Consider the following 15,128-nt stretch of genomic DNA (forward strand, 5'->3'; position numbering starts at 1 on the left):
GGAGGCTAGCACGCTTTCCTGTCACCTTTTGGTCCAGTAGATTTGGGTGTGCTAGTGGGGTTAACGGGTTAGAGGATTGGGTTATAATGCGACTACCAGATGTATGTACAGCGGGATAGGGGTGGTAGCTACTTTTTAGGTTCTGCACATTCGGGTTATGTTAGGCACGGCCGCCATGGCCCCGTCCGCGCTTGTATGGGGTATTGCGGCCTCTTTTGGTCGGGGGTGGGTGGGGTGTCCCGGCTCTTGCATCTTCTTTTGCGGACTCAGCATGTGGGTTAAGTTCACGCCAGGCATAGTGGTCATGGATTGGGCACATTGAGAATGTATGGTCGATCCCTTTACATGTATGGCAGCAGACATTGCCCTTGACGGCTTTGCCGCTCCCGGTGGTTCTGCCCGCAAATGTGGTGGTTTTAAAGAGATGGACCCATTGGTCATGGATGTTGTTGGACAGACCTGTGCCAGGGTCGGGGATGGAGAAGAAGGGGGGGGGACATGTATTTCCCACATAGTGATGTCGGAGTCGTGGGTCGGGTTTCGGCGCTCCCTTGGGCCAGGGTCTCTGCTATGGGTCAGGGGGCCATATCCTCTTGGGTACACCTCACAATTGTTTGCGATCCTGTGTATGTCATCCTCGTGTATGTTTGCCTCCTCGAGGAAGACTCTGATTGGAGACCTATCTTCCGAAATTTTCCGGGAAATTGCATTTTTTATTACGTTGGTCTTGTTGAGACCGACCCCAAAGCCGCGGAGAGTTGCAACATAACTGGTTGGGCGATATGAGAGGAGGTCGATGGCGATAAAGCAGACTGCGCGGCTTAGCCACAAGTGGTTGGAGGTGAGGTTGTGGGAGTGCAATGGGTGAAGGCCTTCAACCATGAAGCCCCAGGGAGAGCCGGCACCGTTGAATGTTTGCGCAATGGGAGGGCATACTTCTATGTTCGGGGCTGACTGGGGGAAAGCTCTTTTAAGGAAGGTAGAGAGCTTGGTTCTGAATTCTCGGTCATTTACTGAGCCGTGTTTGGCGTCAAGCGGGTAGACTAGTATCGCGCTGGCTGTGGATTGCCAGTCATGGAGGCGGTCTTCGTGTAGGTTGGCTAGGATATGGGCAGGATGGACTCCGTGAGCTCGGAAGTTGGCCAGCTCTTGGGTGAGGTCGATGTAGTCATATGAGTCGTTGCCATCGGGGGGGCGTTGGGCTGCAATAGTGATCAGCGGGCCTGCATCCGCTATGGCTGGGGGGCGAGTGGTGCGGGAGTTTGTTGGGGTGTTGTCTGGGCCTCTCTCCAGTGGGTTCGCCTGCTGGGCTTGGTGGAGGCTGTTTTCCCTTGGGGAGGAGCTTGTTGGGAGGGGGTCGTCGTTAGGGGTCCGTGGTGGTTGGCTCAGGATAGGCGGAGGCGGGGGAGCCAGGGACGGCCCTTGGATGTTGGCGGAGTCCGGGGACCTGACGCGTTTGGGGGCTTCCAGCCCGGGTGTGGTGGTGGTGTTTAGCGCGTTCTTATGGGGTCTGGTGGGAGTGTTTGGGGCGTTGTTACCGCCTTTTTTGTGGGTGTTTCTGGATGGGGTTCCTTCGGCTGGGGAGCTCTCAACCATCGTTGTGTCTTCGTCTCTAAGGACGGAGTTGACCGGGGTCGTTGGTCTGCCGATTATGTTGGATTGCATATGTCGCGGCGGTGTATGGGGGAACCACTACAGTGAGGTAGTATAATGTTTGGTATTGTCTAATGGGAGTCTGGTAGGGGTTACACACCGTTAACGGGGTGCTTCCTCGGCTATTCAGCCTTGCAGGACGAACAGTACTGTGTTATGGTACGTCGTAGCTCTGGCGGCTTAACTCCTTCGGAGTTACCCGGGGTACCGTGGTTTACATCCGTTTTTTGGGATGTCCATCCAGACGTACCCGACTCCTAATCCCCACCGGATCTCTGCCGGGGGCTTCGCAGGGGCCTTGGGAGGCTCCCCTGTCGTAGCTGTGGGGTTTGCGGCCGTCGTTGACGATGCCGACTGTCTTCCTATTTAGGAAGGTAGTGGTTCCCTCTTGTAAATACTTTCGGGGACCTCAGTCTGAAATCAACTAGAGTACCCCCCCTGTCTGGTCTGAGTCTCTCCTTCTGCAAAGGGGGCTTCCCCCCCCTCTGAGTCCGTGCTCGCAGAGCCTGCGTTCCTCCTACAGGTCCGCTCTGCCTGCAAGTTTTGTTTGAAGTCCGCTGTGAGTGTCAATCCATAAATATGGGATCTCCCCCAAACGTCAAGCTCAGGGCACAGTGCTCCACCTGAGTCGCTGAGGCTGCAATCCCACTCTGCTAACCTTGAACAGCACTTCCGGACGTGCCGCATATTTCCGCCTGCACATCCGTGTGCGCGTGCTCCAACAGACCTCTGCATCACCTCCGACCCTGACTCAGACAGAAACTTCTCCATCTCTGAAGGCCTGTCCGACTCCGACAATATTCCAGTCTCTGACAATATTCCCCAACTCTGACAGCAGTCAAGTTCTAATTGAACCATTAAAATAGCTTAGGCGAGGAAGGACAATAAGGATTCTAGGCACAGTCTGACCGCAGTAGAGCCGCAGTTCAGTGCAGCAGAGCGCAGTAGAACTATAGCGTGAAAATTTCACTTTTTATTCAGTTTGAGGAAAATACACTGTAAATAAATCCTGTAAATACGAGGTAGAGCGTGAAAAAGGAAGGCGACCCAAGGAGTATAAAAGGGAGACCCTTTCTGCGACCTTTCGCCCCCCTCAGAGAAGTAAGAAAATAGAGTATTATTTTTCTCAAGCATTTCTGGTTGTCACTCCAGCGTGAAAAAGTGATATACAGTTAAGATTGCCACTGTAGTAAAAGGCAGCAATTAAGGAGGGAAATATTAAGTAGATATTTCAACAGGAGAGCTGGTTAACACTCCAGATTTCAAAGTGTAAACACAAAACAGTTATTTTGCTACTGTTAAAACAAGCAATAAAATAAGACAAAAATAAAACAAACTCAAGGGACACTCCAGACACAATCTAAATCCATTAACTGAGTAGAATCTTTGAAACTTCACCAAGTAGAAGATTTAATTCAAGTTAAACTCCAAATTAAACAACTCTACACCAAATTACACCCAGACAAATTAAGAAATTACAATAGAGGAACAGCTTCGCAGGGCTCGGTTTATCTGTAAGTCAATTCACAGAAACTTTAGACTAACCCATAAAAAATAGAATTAGCCAAAACACTCGGATTGGTACTATAATTACAACAAATATTACTAGTACACTTCCCCATCCTAACTAAAGAACCAGGGAACAGCTTGGTGGTGGTCTCGTTTGAACCTCCCAACTGACTTTCCTTCATTCTCTCCTTCAACGGTTGCAGGTGTCGCATCCGTGGACGTACCGCCCAACATACTCCGCCATCCATGGCCACCAGTAGTTGTGGGAGACGAGTTCCAGGGTTTTCCACTGTCCTGGGTGCCCCGTCACCTGCGTGTCATGGTGTAGCCGCACCAGGTCATGGTGGAGCTGTGGGTCTTTCGGGACATATACCTTCCCTCTGTACAGAACCAGCTCTCCTTGTTTCTCCCACTCGTCCGACCTCAGCGTGCCCTCCCCCAGTTCCTGCATCGCCTTCACCACCTTTTCATCCAGGTCTTTTGCCCTGCTGATCCTCTCGAGGATAGTCATCTCCTCACCTTCCACCAAGACCGCCTCCGCTGCACGGGCCTCAAACCAAGCAGGTTGGAGGAGGGTTAGCCCATCATTGTCATCCTTGCCTTTCGGGTGGTCCGCGCAGTGTGAGAGTGTGTCCGGCTTTCCCATGAGTTTCCCAGGGTGGTGGATGAGGGTGAAGTGGAATTGGGGGAGGAAGAGGGATCACCACGCTTGGTGCCGGTTCAGCCGTTGCGTGGTGCAGAAATATCCTAAGTTGCGGTGGTCAGTGTAGACCTCGACTTTCTCCTCTGCTCCTTGTAGGAAATGCCGCCACTCCTTGAGGGCGCACACTATTGCAAGCATCTCCTTATCATACACCTCATAGTTATGCTCTACATCCGTGAAACCTTTGGACATGAAGGCTACGGGGTGGAACTCTCCGTCCGTCTGGAGCTGGGATAGTACTGCCCCAGTCGTGAAGTTAGAGGCATCGCACTCGAGTTTGAAGCGACCTGTATCAGCAGGGAAGGCAAGGACCGGGGCGGAGGCGACAGCATCTTTAAGTGCGTGGAAAGCACGGTCCTCATCTGGTCCCCAGGCCCATGCCTTGGTTTTGCGAGTCAGCGCATTGAGGGGGTTAGCTTTATGGCTAGGTTGAGGGATCTGGGGGGTTGCTTCGACAGCACGTAGATGGCAGGTGGCAGGACCGCTACCTCCGGCGCCGCACTTGGTATCTCTCTGTTCAAGGATGCGGTTTTCCTCTTTTTCTTGGTGATGACTTGGTGGAATTTAGATGTCAGCGCCGACTTAGGTGCCTCACGGTATCTACACAAGTTGGTACTATCGCCTGCAGGCGGCCAGGACGCATCCCCCACTGGTCGCCTTCCTGAAAATCCTCTTGGGCTTCTACCTCCTGCCCTTCCCCTCTATCTGTCTCCGGCTCATCCACTAGCTGCCTTCTCAGCCCTTCCATGAGTGCCCTGAGGTCCTCCGGGTGCATCCATCTGGCTTGGCGGATTTTCGGTTGCAGGCAGTCTCACGCGATGTGCCCCAGTGCATTGCAATTGTAGCAAAGCCCGTTTCATCTTTGGTCAGTCCTCAAGTGATCGAGGTCCATGGGTTGCGGCCCTCCCCCCACCGCAGGGCAGGCTGCAGGAGGCGGCGGTGCAGTGGTGGGTGGGGGGCGCAGTGGCGTGGGGGCTGGGCGAGCTTGCGGGAAGGTGGTAGGGGGTAGGGATCTTGCAGGTGGGGGTTGGGGCCTGGCTGGGGGCAAGCAGGGCTGCATCATCTGGAAGCGTCACCACTGGTTGTCCAGGAGGGTGGCCTCACACTTCCACTTGGCCCAGGTCATCAGCATGGGGCGGAGGTGATGCTTTCTCGGAGCCGGGAGTCGATCGCTTGTTCGAAGCAGTCTACTAGTCCTATGTCTCCTAGCTGCAAGGCGGGGCCGAGGATCTCGAACTCTTGGATGACTTTGTCCACAGAGTCGGTGCCTTGCTGCAGGGTGGCTAGCTTCTGCCTGGCTGTGGCTTTGCGGTTCGGGTCTTGGAACATGGCGTCAAGTTCTGTGTTGAACTCGTCCATGGTGAGACTGGGGAAACCCGTTGTTAGTAGCGTGATGGTGCGCTGTGTCGCCCACGCCCAGCAGTTCCTCCCTTCATGTAAGACAGGACGAAGAGGATTTGGGAGAGGGCGTCAGGGAACTCCGCCGCTCGAACATGGAAGTATATGCCGCATTCCTTGAAGCGGTCCAGGTCTTTGGTTGCTCCAGAGAAGGGGGTGGGGGGGGCAACTTTAGGCGGTTTGGGTCTGGGGGGGGGGTGCTGGTGCTGGTGCCGGTGCTAGCGCAGCTGGGGGTTGGTTCTGGGCTTGGCTCTCCACGATGGCCTGAAGCTCCTGAAATCGGGACAGCAGCTCGTCATACTGCTCTTCGGTCACCATAGTGGGAGAGATAGGGGAGGTGGGGGGAATGAGGTTAAAGCCTTCTTCTGCTGTCAGGGACAGCTCCGAAAGTGGCGAGGTCCTGGCATGTGGGACTCGGTGGGACAAATGCCGGCTATGCGTAGCAGCGATCCTGTCGCAGGGTGAGCGTCCCTGACCACTTAGTCTGAAGTGGGAAGTTGAGAAGAAGGCTGCTTCTTCTGTTCCCACCCCAGGCGCTATATATACATGCAGCTAGGGTCACATGGAGGAAGCCACATCATCTCTGCTTACAGCCGCACCTCCCTGGGTGTCTCCACAGGAGATCCTGGAGGTGGCCACTCAGTAGGTGGGAGTGTGTGCGGCACGTGCGGCGATCAGGGGGGGGTGGGGTTAGGTATGTAGTGGTACATGGAGAAAGGGAAATCGACCGTAGAATAGAAATAGAGAGAAAGGGGGAAAATGGGAAAGGAGAGACGGGGAGTGATAGCGGGGGAAGCGGAGTAGTGCAGTATGGTGCGGGGTGCGGTGCGGGGTCAGGCAGGTGTGCCCTGACACTTTGGCTTGTTGTGTCAAGAGAGTGTGAGGAGAATTTCGTTTAGTCTCGTTTAGTCTTCCTTCCACCTTAATGATGTTGCAATCTAAACAAGCAATGTTATCGCTATTCCCAGAGATCTGGGTATTCATGTTACGGACATCGCCCCTCAAGTCAGTGATGTCTTCGTCAACTTGGTCAACGCGATTTCTTAATACTCGCACCATTTCAGATGCGAGGGAGTGGGTTGGGGATTGTTAGAAGGGGGCGGAAACGGACGACTCTGGAGTGGAATCGGAGACTTAGCGTGGAGGGACCTTGGCCTCAGCGACTCAAGCGGAGCGCTGTGCCATTGCTGTTTGTCCATTTGGTCCTTAATTTCACAGTAGGTGAGCAGGAAGTCTCTAGGGGGCATTTCAGGTCGATTTCGGACTGAAACCAAGACGAGTATGTACAAGCGCCGATATATATAATGGAAGGGGCAAAAGCACAAAGAGAACAAAGGGTGACCGAATCGGAACGAAGACGTCCGAACGGGAACAAAGGGTAGAGGGAGCGGAGCGGTACCGAAGGTCATAGGGCAAGACCTGTGATATGTCCGAAAGGAGGTAGGGAGGGCGAGGCCCAGAGGGGCAGGAGGATGAGGGGAAGTGGGGATGATGACTAACTGGCTAGAATAGAAAGAAGCAGTAGTCCAAATAGGGATGAAGGGAAAACGCGAGAAATACATTACAGGCGGCGAGAGTGCCGAAGGCGGTCCGCGAAGCTCGGGGGTTGCGGAGCTTACGGAGGTTACGGAGGCGGGGTTGGAAGTCCGAGGAATATTGGCAATGGTGTTTACGTAGTATGAGGTCACCAATGCAATGGACTAAGGCCGAGGTGGAGTCAAAGTCCGAGGTAGGGACTATGACGGAGGCTCGGAGTAAGGTACGAGCGGTGTCCGAGTGCGAAGTACGGAACAGCGGTGGAAGGTTGTAACTTGGCGGAAGGGTGGCGGAGGAGTAACAGAGGGAGAAGAGAGGGGAAAGGTAAGGAAGAGGGAGTGGCGGAAAGGAGAGTAGTCAGGTCCGAAGGTGAGTATTGGAGCGGACGGGGGAAGCGTAGGAGGATAACGGGAGGGTGGAGGTGTTGTGAAGGGGGAGCGGAGTAGTAGGAAGGGTGGCGAGTGGGGCGATGTTCGGTCCGAGATGAGTATCGGAGCGGACGGAGATAGGGTCGGAGAGGTAAGGGGGAGGTGTGTAGCCAGGACCGAAGGTGAGTATCGGAACGGCAGCGGTAGGTTATGACTCCGGAGGTGAAGAGGGTGGAGGTCCGGAAGTCGGGTCGGGGTCAGGTATGCACGGATATGACAGGGATGGAGGATGTGACGTGCACCTTGGGACATATGCTGTGAGAGTCTCAGCTTCGAGGGCTTCAGACGTTGTGACTTGGTCAACGTCCCTCAGATAGATTCGATGTGTCACTGGGCCCTTGCAGGCCCAGGTCACCACCATCACTTGAGGTGGTGTCATCTTCTGCCCTATGGCCAGTGGAGGGGCCGGCCGTGTTGGCAGGAGCGTTAGACGTGCTCCTGCTGTTGTATCTCAACAACATCAAGAGGATGTGTCAAGTCGTTCAACAAGTTCATGTGAGAACTTGATCGAAGTCGCGTGTTGTCAGGGGCCGATGATGCACATGTTGCCAAATGGAGTTTCAGCACCGGTAATGCAGTGCCAAGAATGGAAAGGAGAATAGAGCATAAAAAAGTGAAGGGTTTCTTACTTGTTTTGGGGACGGTACGTTCCATTCCCCCATTCGCCTCAGGCCTCAGTTAGTCCGTCAAGATATACGCTTTTAGTTGCTGTATATTAACGGGGTAGAAGTAAAGGCTGATCCACCTTTTACAGCTACCCCGAGGGTTTGAATGCATTCTCGGCACAAATAAATAAAGAAGCTTCCGCGACGCTAAATTAGTATCACGACATAGATATCAGACAACACAACATCAATTGATGTTGTGGGCGGAATATAGACATGGGCTGGGGCCTCACAGTGCTGCTACTGAGAGTGAGCTGTCATCTACATATAGGGTGGGGGGTAAGATAGTGATTTGGCCTTTTTTGAACTCAGTGCTTAGCTCTGTGTCCCTCATGATTCTGGCTTGTGTTCCTTCAGTGATGGCTTTGCACATCAGTGAGGTGAAGAAAGCGGCTAGAATGGGGGATATGCATGAGCCTTGGGGTACACTGATGGAAATGGGTCTAAGCTGGTCCTGTTTACCATCCAGGCAAATGGCTGCCTGTGTCAGAGGGCTTTGGCCTCAGTGACTTAGACCAAGAGTGCTGTGCCTAGTTACACATCCGTGCCCTAATTTACTAACTGGCAATGAGAACTAGAAGAGGGAAACTCTAGTCGATTTTATCACTAGGGTGTAACCTATCTACAAGTTATGTACATAGGGGGTGGGCCCATGAATGACGGGGCCGAGCGGAGCGGAGCTAACGGAGTTACATGTTAGCTGACTGAATATTACTGACAACTCAGGTTACGGGTTTAGCAGAGTAACGGGCTATAACCCAGAAGCGGAAAGGAGGGATCGGCCTGAAGGTAGGCTTGCAGGGCAAGCAACTAAATTGCCCAGTGGAGGCAGGGGTGCGTTAGTGGATGTCGGAGCTGTCCAGAGGCCTTTGGGGCTCTGTACTTAGGTGTCAGAGACCAGATTCGAGACGAGGGAGAGTCTCCATGACGGAGGGCTTTGGCCTCAGCGACTTCTTCCAAGAGCGCTGTGCCTAGTGACATGTCCGTGCCCTAACTTACTGACTGGCAATCAGAACCGAAGGGGGGGGGTAACTCTAGTTGATTTTATTACTGGGGTGTAACCTATGTACAAGTGGGATATATATATGGTTACAGCGAAGATGGGTCCGCAATTGGCAGAGCCAAACGGAGCGGAGCTAACGGGGTTTAAACATTAGCCAACTGAATATTACCGACAAGTCGGGTCGTGGGGTTAGTGGAAAGGCAGGCGATAACCCAGAAACGGAAAGGAGGGATAGGCCCGAAGGTGGGCTCTGCAGGGCAGGCGAGTGTATTGCCCAGCGGAGGCGGGAGTGCGCTAGCGGACGTCGGAGCTGTCTGGAAGTCTTCGGGGCTCCGTACTTAGGGAGGCATAGGTAATAAATTGAAATGAGGGGGTGGTGACCATCGAGGGGTACCGAGAGGATTGCGGAATACGGGAGCTCCAAGGTTAGTGAGGGAGGAGCGGAGTTAGACCGGAGGGGTCAGAGGAACCGGAAGTCGATGGCTGGGGATGGATATGACATTAGGGAGGCATAGGTAATATATTGAATTGAGGGGGTGGTGACCATCGGGGAGTCGGAGGTGATTGCAGAATCCAGAGGCTCTGAGGTTAGTGACGAAGGAGTGGAGGCAATCCGGAAGGGCTGGAGGTAGTGGAGGGTGATGGCCATGGATGGATATGACAGCCTGTCTGTCTTGGAGGAAGCTGAGTACCCATTTTACTATGGGCAGTGGGATGTGGTAGGATCTGAGGGTGTTGATAAGGTGGGAGTGTGGAATATGGTTGAAGAAGCCTGTGATGTCAAAGGTGAGTGTGGACACCACTTTTTTATGATTCCATGTTGCCTTGATATTGTGGACTATAGTGAGTAGGGCATCCTGTGTTGATCTGCCTGGAATGCCACCATATTGGGTGGTGGGGAATAGGGTTGTTTGGCAGCTAGGTATGCTAATCTGCCGGCTTGCACTCTTTCTAGGGCTTTTCCTGATACTTTGAGCAGTTGGATCAGTCTGTAGGATCTCAGTAAGGAGTAATCTCTGTTCAGTTTCTGCAAGGCTACTGCTATTGCCATGTGCCATAGTTTTGGGTGGTATCCTGAATCTGCACATAGTCTCAGGAGATGGAAGATCTCATCTCCTAGTGTCTTCCATGCTCATCTCCAGGCCTGGCCTGTGAGGCCTGAGATGCCTGGAGCACTTAGCTGGGCTGCAGTGAATATCATGTCACGGATCTCTCTCCTTGTGACACTGACATACTCAATGTCATTGTTTCTTGGGTCTAGGGAGATGGGTGGTTGGTTAGTAAGGTGGGGTGGGGGTGGGAAGAAGTTTTCCCATAGAGTTTGTCTTCATGTGTAGTTGCCAGGTCCTGCCTCTCTCTGTGCTGCAGGGGTGGGGAGATGTAGGTCCTGTCACCTTGCTCAGCCAGGGGTGAGGCCCTATAGGGTACTAATTTTGCATTGCTAAGCCTACCTAAGAGGTGGTTTTTACCAAGGGGCCCCATGAAACACCACATAGGGCAGTGGGCCCCAAGATCAATGTGGGGGCCCCAAGGTAAAAACCACCTCTTGGGCAGGCTTAGCAATGCAAAATAGGTGCCCTGAAAAGACAGTGAATCAATTAACATGTAAATAAGTAGCATAAATGTAATCAAAGAATGAAAGGAGTTGGGCAGAGTGAATGTCAAAACCACGAGACAATCTGAGTGCAGATGGGGCTCAACTAGAGGGGTTTCTGAGAGCTCCGGTAGTGGACTGGAGCTTCTCCAGTCTGCTGGGTGTTACAAGAAGCTCTAAGAGGGATGCAGCCACAGCGACTTGGAGGGAGGGCTGTGCCTCCGTTATGTCTCAGTTAGTCCTTAATTTCAGATGTCTGAGGTATCTTGTAGGAGGGGTCATGAATCACTCATGGGGGGACTTGGGGTGAGTTTTAGTCGAGATTAGAACTGAGGTACAATGAGTTCTAATCTACAGGTATATATAGAGGGAGGAGGGGAAGGACTTTAGTCAAAGTCTGAGTGATACCAAGAAGTACCAAAGGTTCTGAATGATATCTTTACCAGGGAACTGAGGTGTTGGGTTGAGGAGGGCAGAGTAGAAGGCCGGAGGATAAATGGGAATGAGAAATGGGTAAGGGGAAGTTAGCCGACTGAATGGAAAGAAGACAACAGTCATACTATAAATGGAAGGTGACTAATTTAAGATGATGAGAGCGGGGTCACCAGAGGATATGGGTAGCTCCGAAGCTGGAGTTACATATCTGAAGAATGTTGGGTGACTCCACTAAATGAAATGGAAAGAGGAATGGTTTAGAAGTATATGACAAGATGTCGGAGGTCCGTTGGGAGGTCGGAGCAAGTCTGGAGGTTCCAAATGTTTCGACTCAGGACCAAGCTTCCGGGATGGGGGTGGCTAAGGGTGAATGTGCCGAAGTCCAGGCCAGAGCTGAGACAGTATGGAATGGAGGGTGACATTGGGAGGTAGGCAGGTATGGTGTAGGGGATGATGAGGTTGTTAGGAAGGTGTAGTGGGGTGGGAGAGTGTGGGGTCAGGATTATGGGATATGACAGTGAACAGATTAATCAGGTAATGTAAAAAGTGAGTAGAAAATGAAAGAATAGGGCAAGTGAAGATATGAGCAGCCAAACAACAGAACAAATGAGGAGGCAAAGGGACATCTCTATGCCCTAAGACCAAGTGAAGTCCCCTGGACCATCAAAACTTATGTCTGTAGTTTGGTGGTGAGTCAAGGTTGGAATACCAGTCCTGAAGGTCAGCATATTTAAAAGCGGCAAGTCAAACATGCTGGATGAAGAGTGAGATAGCAGCAGCAGCTCCACTGGCAGCATGAAAGGTGGTACATTGGCCATTGGGTCCAGAGTCCCAGACATTGATCCTGTCACAGTCGAAGGCAGAAAGTGAGAGGGAGACTGTCATATCCATACAATCCCAACCTCCACTCCGGGCTCCCAGAACTCTGAAGCCGACTCTGGAGCCTCACTTCCCTTCCATCACCTTCTTCTTGCCAACTCCCAAGAGGTTATCCCACCTCCGGCTCTGACACCACCTTTGGTCCGTCTCCAGAACCTCCAGTCTTAGCTCCAACCTTGGACTTTGACCCCACCTCTGCTTATACCCATTGTATTGGTTAGCCGATTCCATTTATTTACCTTTGCCAATATTCCGGAGTTTTACTTCCAAGTTCGGACTTTCCGGACTTTGGACCTTGCAACTATTGCATTGTCCCATTTCAATTCTGCTATTCTCCCTCATTCCTATTTGGGCTGCTGCTTCCTTTCTATTCAGTCAGCTAGCCATTCCTGACTCCCAACCTCCTTCCTTCCTCGGGCCTTGGGGCCCTTCACTCCTCCTTTGGGAAACACCATTGAGTCAAACCCTTGACCCTTGGTGTTGTTCCTCCTTCCAGCTCCCTTTGTCTCCTTTCATCCTACCCTTGCTCCTTTTGATTCCAGACCCCTCCTTTATACATATACAATGTACTTAGTAACTTGTAACCTCAGTCTGAAATCGACTTGATTCCCCTCTAAGAGACTTCCCCTCTGCTAGATCCGAAATTAGGGACCCCCAGGACAACCAGCAATGGCACAGCACTCCACCTGAGTTGCTGAGGCCAAGGTCCTTCCATGCTAAGTCTCTGATTCCATTCTGGAGTCGTCCAAATCTGCCCGATCTAACAGAGACACACTTAGTGTTGCCAGCAGGGAGCATGGACTTTGAACAGCCATAGTGGATGTAGTCAGCTGAATATCAGCCAAACCAGGTGCTTCATTTGTTGAAAGAAGACCAGAGACATCACGTATGGTCAACAACACATGACCCTGATGACCCCCAGCCCCTTGATTGTCTTGAAGCAAGACAATGTCCTTGTAGTCCTTACTGTTTGGAATGCGAGCTCCATCCTCAGCACTCCAAGGAATGACATCCACCAGCTTCAGGGAATGATTCTTCCCATACTCTGCATACCTTTCAGCTGGAGCTTCTCCACCGACAGCATCATAGAGGATGCACCACTGCTTGACTTTCGCATAGTCACCACCCTTTCAAATGAGATCAAGGAAGATATTCGGGGGACAGTTATGGATAGCCACCTTCTGCTTGATGAGCATAAGTGGGAGGGTCTTCCAAGGAATCAAGTCAAGTGGTGGAGAAAAGCACCCCTTGAACATCTGACCAAATGCTTGGTGAGCACAGTTGCAAGTTGAAGTCTCCACTTTCTGCTTTCTTGCTTCTCTCTCATGACTGCGTCTCCTTGACCCTGATGGGTGAGAACATACAAATAGAAATCACTTTCCAGCTGCTTCAGCTTGCAATGGTCATGAAGGAAGTTTTGCATGATGAAGTCATTGAAAGGATGATATTCTTTCCATGCATGATGGTTCTCCAGACACCATACCCACAAAACACAAAATGTCTGCATGTCGAGTGAGGTCAATGGTGCCCCTGAGTTCTCCCTCAAGCCGTTTCATGGCAACTGCTTGATTGTTATCAACAAGAGCCATGTCTTTGATTGCCTCTTGCTTCTCCATGTTGAACTGTGCTGCCATCTTCTTGCAGTGATCCTTCCAGTCCTCCAAGCCTTCACCGCCATGCTCATCACAAAGTTTGTTGAACATGGCTGACACCTTCATGGCAGAATAATCCCCCTCACAGTCCTGGGTGAAGTCATGCTGGAACTTATTCCAAGCAATGGTGGTGTTCAAAGTTCGAAGACTCTCACTTGTTAGAATGAGGCGAGTGTGGATGATTCCAGAGTGGAACTGGAGACTTAGCAAGGAGGGACCTTGGCCTCAGCGACTCAAGGGGAGTGCTGTGCCATTGCTGTTTGTCTGTTTGGTCCTTAATTTCAGACATAGCGAGGAGGAAGTCTCTAGGGGGCATTCTAGTTGATTTTAGACTGAGGGTCAATCGAGTATGTACAAGTGTCTGTATATAATAGAGGGACGAATGCCCAGGAAAACAAAGGTGTCTGAATGGAGACAAAGGGAGTTACGGAAGTGGAGCAGTACCGAAGGTCAATGTTAGATATGGCAGATTTGGACGATTCCAGAATGGAATCAGAGACTTAGCATGGAAGGACCTTGGCCTCAGCAACTCAGGTGGAGTGCTGTGCCATTGCTGGTTGTCCTGGGGGTCCCTAATTTTGGATCTAGCAAAGGGGAAGTCTCTTGGGGGGGAATCAAGTCAATTTCAGACTGAGGTTACAGCCCAAATAGGAATGAGGGAGAATAGCGAAATTGAATGGGACAATGCAATAGTTGCAAGGTCTGAAGTAAGTCCGGAAAGTCCAAACTTGGAAGTCAAACTCCGGAATATTGGCAAAGGTAAATAAATGGAATCGGCTGACCAATACAATGGGTATAAGCAGAGGTGGGGTCAAAGTCCGAGGTTGGAGCTAAGACTGGAGGTTCTGGAGATGGAGACATGAATGGGATTCTGGAGCAGAGGTCCAGAGTTGGGAACATAGATGTTGCATGCTCATCTGGGAGGTGTTGAGGTTGAGGTCAGACCTGGAATGGTCTGGAGTCGGACCAAACGTGGTGTTGGAGCTGGAGGCAGGATAACCCCTTGGGAGTTGGCAAGGAGAAGGTAAAGGAAGGGAAGTGGGGCTCCAGAGTCAGTTTCAGAGTTCCAGGAGCCCAGAGTGGAGGTCAGGATTGTATGGATATGACAATCAAGGGTTAGACTCTATGGCACATCCAAAAGGAGGTAAGGGGGGCGAAGCCCAGAGGGGCAGGAGGATGAGGTGGAGTGGGGTTGATGGCCAACTGGCTAAATGTAAGGAAGCAGTAGTCCAAATAGGGATGAGGGAGAAGTGCAAAATGTATACTACAAGCAGCAAAGGTGCCAAGAACGGTCCATGAAGCTTGGGGGTAGCAGAGCTTACAGAGCTTGTGGAGGCAGGGTTGGAAGTCTGAGGGATATTGGCAATGGTGTTTACATGAAATGAGGTAACCAATGCAATGGACTTAAGCCAAGGTGGAGTCAAAGTCTGAGGTCAGGACCATGATGGGAGCTCAGAGCAGAGGTACGAGTAATGTCTGAGTATGGGGTACAGGAGGGCAGCAGAAGGTTGTAACTTGGCAGAGGTTGGTGGAAGAGAGTTGGAAGGAGAGGAAGGAGATGTCAGGTCTGAAGGTGGGGATCAGAGCAGATGTGGATAGGGTAGGACTCCAGAGGTAGTGAAGAGGAGGTTCCAGAAGTCAAATCAGGATTGGGTATGCATGGATATGAGATC

General features: G+C 51.7%; 1 protein-coding gene across 1 annotated transcript; it reads right to left on the minus strand.

The window, feature by feature from the left end:
- Positions 1 to 12,519: 12,519 nt before the first annotated feature.
- Positions 12,520 to 13,506, minus strand: EI90DRAFT_3132673 (uncharacterized protein; the record flags this gene model as incomplete). The annotated part of the gene is made up of 3 exons (XM_039064495.1): positions 12,520 to 12,930; positions 12,982 to 13,059; positions 13,291 to 13,506. 3 exons carry the CDS (start codon positions 13,504 to 13,506, stop codon positions 12,520 to 12,522), a joined length of 705 nt encoding a protein of 234 aa, XP_038910016.1.
- Positions 13,507 to 15,128: the final 1,622 nt, after the last annotated feature.

This window comes from Cantharellus anzutake (genome assembly GCF_015039405.1).
Source record: "Cantharellus anzutake strain C23 chromosome Unknown EI90scaffold_91, whole genome shotgun sequence".
NCBI lineage: Eukaryota > Fungi > Basidiomycota > Agaricomycetes > Cantharellales > Hydnaceae > Cantharellus > Cantharellus anzutake.